The sequence below is a fragment of the Cryptotermes secundus genome, unplaced genomic scaffold (genome assembly GCF_002891405.2).
Source record: "Cryptotermes secundus unplaced genomic scaffold, Csec_1.0 scaffold840, whole genome shotgun sequence".
Classification (NCBI taxonomy): Eukaryota; Metazoa; Arthropoda; class Insecta; order Blattodea; family Kalotermitidae; genus Cryptotermes; species Cryptotermes secundus.
In genome coordinates this window covers 386,449-389,751 of record NW_019725426.1, presented here as the reverse complement: position 1 = coordinate 389,751, position 3,303 = coordinate 386,449, and the positions used below count along the sequence as shown (strand labels likewise).

The 3,303-nt window shown below is 36.8% G+C and overlaps 1 protein-coding gene across 2 annotated transcripts in view; it reads left to right on the top strand.

Annotated features, from left to right (window-relative positions):
• Positions 1–2,749, top strand: part of LOC111863417 (nuclear pore complex protein Nup58) — a 25,146-nt gene extending 22,397 nt beyond the window's left edge. The window contains exon 8 of one of the 2 annotated variants that reach the window (XM_023849727.2): positions 2,186–2,749. In XM_023849727.2, coding sequence (XP_023705495.1) covers positions 2,186–2,361 — 176 coding nt within the window. In that variant the 3' untranslated portion in view covers positions 2,362–2,749. The remainder of the gene's footprint in view (positions 1–2,185) is intronic. The other variant, XM_023849728.2, reaches the window with a different exon arrangement.
• Positions 2,750–3,303: the final 554 nt, after the last annotated feature.

The window sequence follows — 3,303 nt, the reverse complement described above, 5'->3', positions numbered from 1 at the left end:
CAGGAAGAAACTGTGCTACAGGGTATGATTGATAGACTAATCGAAATTGGAAGGTGCTATGGCATGGAAATGAATGTGGAGAAAACAAAAGTAATGAAAATTTCGAGACAACCAACCCTAGTCAAAATAAAGATAGACCAAAAACAAGTGGAGGATGTGAAATGTTTTATATATTTGGGTAGCTTGTTAACAGATGATGGAAGGTGTACTAGTGAAATTAAATCCAGGATTGCCATGACAAAAGCTGCATTTAGCAAGAAGAAGAATCTTTTTACCAGCAAATTGGACTTAAATTTGAGAAAGAAACTAGTGAAATGCTACATTTGGAGCATTGCTTTGTATGGGGCTGAAACTTGGACGCTTAGGGCAGTAGATCAGAAACACCTGGAAAGCTTCGAAATGTGGTGTTGGAGAAGGATGGAGAAGATCAATTGGACCGATTATGTGAGAAATGAAGTGTTACTTAGAGTCAGTGAGCAGAGGAATATCCTACACGAAATAAGAAAACGGAAGGCTAATTGGATTGGTCATATCTTATGCGGTAACTGCCTTCTAAAAGAAGTTATTGAAGGAAAGATAGAGGGGTGGATAGAAGTGACTAGAAGACGTAAGAAGATGCTGGATGTCCTTGGGGACAGAAGAGGATATTTTCATTTGAAGGAGAAAGCTCTAGATCACATCAAGTGGAGGAACTCTTTTGGAAGAGACTGTGGACCTGTCATGTTGACAGATTACTGGTGAATGAATGAATGAATGATGGTACTTTGGAACCCGAATGTATTATTTTTCAGTTTATTTTTATGCCTCATGTAACATTCTGGCCCACACAGTGTTACATCCCAGAAGACAGCACTCTTCAAATACAGAATTGTTTAAATTATTTGAAGTCCTATATTTAACCAGTGTTCTAGACACAAATTTTATGACATTGTATGAAGTGAAATATGAAATTCAGTGACAGTTAAGACTGACATCAGATGTAGCACAGCACAGATGTAGATGGAATTAATTTCTGAAACTGAATGTAATCTGAGTCGTTAGGTTTTAGAACAGTTTATATTTCTTGAATTCAGGAAGTGAAATTAATATGTGTAGGGGCTTTGGGAGTAGATTTTGTGCAGTAACATTTTGAATCAGAGCACTTCTATAGTTGTATTACTCAACATTCAGCATTGGAATATTAGATACTATTGTAGGCTGGTTGCAGTTCCTTTACAAGTAAACTGTTAATAAGATCTAAAAGTCTGTGATGATGGTACAGTAGTACAAATATTATGTTTTTGGATGTTATCGTCTTGTCTGTATCTAAAAACCGTCCTGTTTATTTTTCAAAACACATTTCGGAGACTGAATTCTGTCTCTGCCTTCATGTAAAACCTACTCAGTTGGGCCCAATCGATAGAGCTAGTCCCTGTCTCCAGAGATAGGGAGGATTTTAGATAAAGGCAAGACGATGGATAATGTCCAAGAACATAATATTTGTAAGTAAACTGTTACTTGCTTTTATTTAGAGCAAGCTGTATCTGTAGACTAAGGTCTTATGGGTAGTAACACTATGTAGTTGAGAGAGAGCCCAATGTTTCAGAGGAATGTATGGCCCCAGTCTTCAGGGCTGAAGAGTAAGCCTAGCGAGAAACCAGTAGAAGCAGGTGGTAAGCTAAAGTTTGCACCTATACCACACAATTCAGATACTTCTCCTTTTACTGAAAAGGGCTGTCTGTCTTCCTGCCCGCACTCACTGGGTGTGAGTGACATCATTTATTGCAGCCTGCCTATATAACTAACTCAGTGCCTCACACTTTAACATTGAAGATGGAGGTAGCATTTACCTATGATATATCAGTATCTGCCTACAAGACTAGACAGTCTCACAACCCAGAAGACCACAATGTGAATAGTCACTTCTTCACAACTTTTCCACCAACTACCGAAGTTACTGAGCAGTATGACTCCTTATTGATGATGTGTATATTCAGTGAACTGTCTGTCATGTTCTTAATCTTCATGGGACAGAAATAATTTGGTGTAATTTTGGAGAGTGATTGAAAAATCATAGGTCTGGAAGAAATGATTAAAACAAAAATTGATGCATATGGAACAACAGTTTTCATAGAATTTGGTGGAGGACAAAATACCCCAAAGAGTTGATGGTTGTCAGTCTTACAGGGGTATTTTTTTTTTCCAGGTTGGTATGGAGGACAGCAACATCCATCTCAGTTTCCAACAAATCTCTCTGGAAATATATTTTCATCTGGAGGTTTTTCAGGTGGTCTAAACACACTTCCTACACCTCAGCCTGTTGATAATCAGAGCTTCCAACTTCAAAAACCACCTCCAGGAAACAAAAGAGGCAAGCGATAAAGTCATAGTATATGTAGTAGGGTTTGCCGGGTTCTTCTGTTGTGAGCTTTTTGAGAATGTCTGCATCATAATTGTAGATTTTTGGGACTGTAACGTATCTCATTTAATATTAATTGTAATTAGATATACAAAAGTGAATATTTGTTTTCACTAAATCTTCAAAGGAATAAGCGATGGGTAAGAAGTGTGACCCCTTTGTGACTATCCTATGTCATGGAAGTACTGTTTTATGATAATAAATTCATTAATACCTTGGGAATGAGTTGTGTTGTATAATTTAACTGTACATCTCATGAAGCATCATGGAGACATATATTAGCAGTAATGCTTATGTCACAGTTATTCTTTTGTGAATGAATGAATGTAATTAATAAATTATTTTTTTGCATTCAATGTAATTTATTTCAAATGCCCACTCACGTTTTTATGTTCAGACTGAAGCTGTATAAACATGTCCTGCAGAAGACATGGACTGCATTTAAAACTCAAATGCTTAGTTCAGAGCAATGCTGTGTAGCTGATTGTGTGTGGATGATTTACATAATTAAAAGAAAAAATAACATCTCATATTTCCATATAATAATTGTGTTACAAAATACAGGACCAGAAATAAGACAGAACCTTATCTGCTTGTTAAAGTGATACTCCAGTTCTGTATTTTAATCCTTTGAAGCTGAAATTCTTGTAAATAAAGCAACATTTGGGGTTCTCAGAGCATGGGGTGTGAAGCTCTATAGTCTGGTGGAAGTTTACTGTTGTTTCAGAGGAGGGTTCAAGAGTGCAGTAGCTTGCTTATTTGCTAGGTCATCTTACTCTTCAAGCCAGAAGACAGAGGCATCATTGTGCTTATATCAGAATACACAGTGTCACATCCCAGAAGCTAGTATGCTTGATCTAAATAATATTTAAAAAGTTTGTTCTGACTGTACAGAAAACACACTG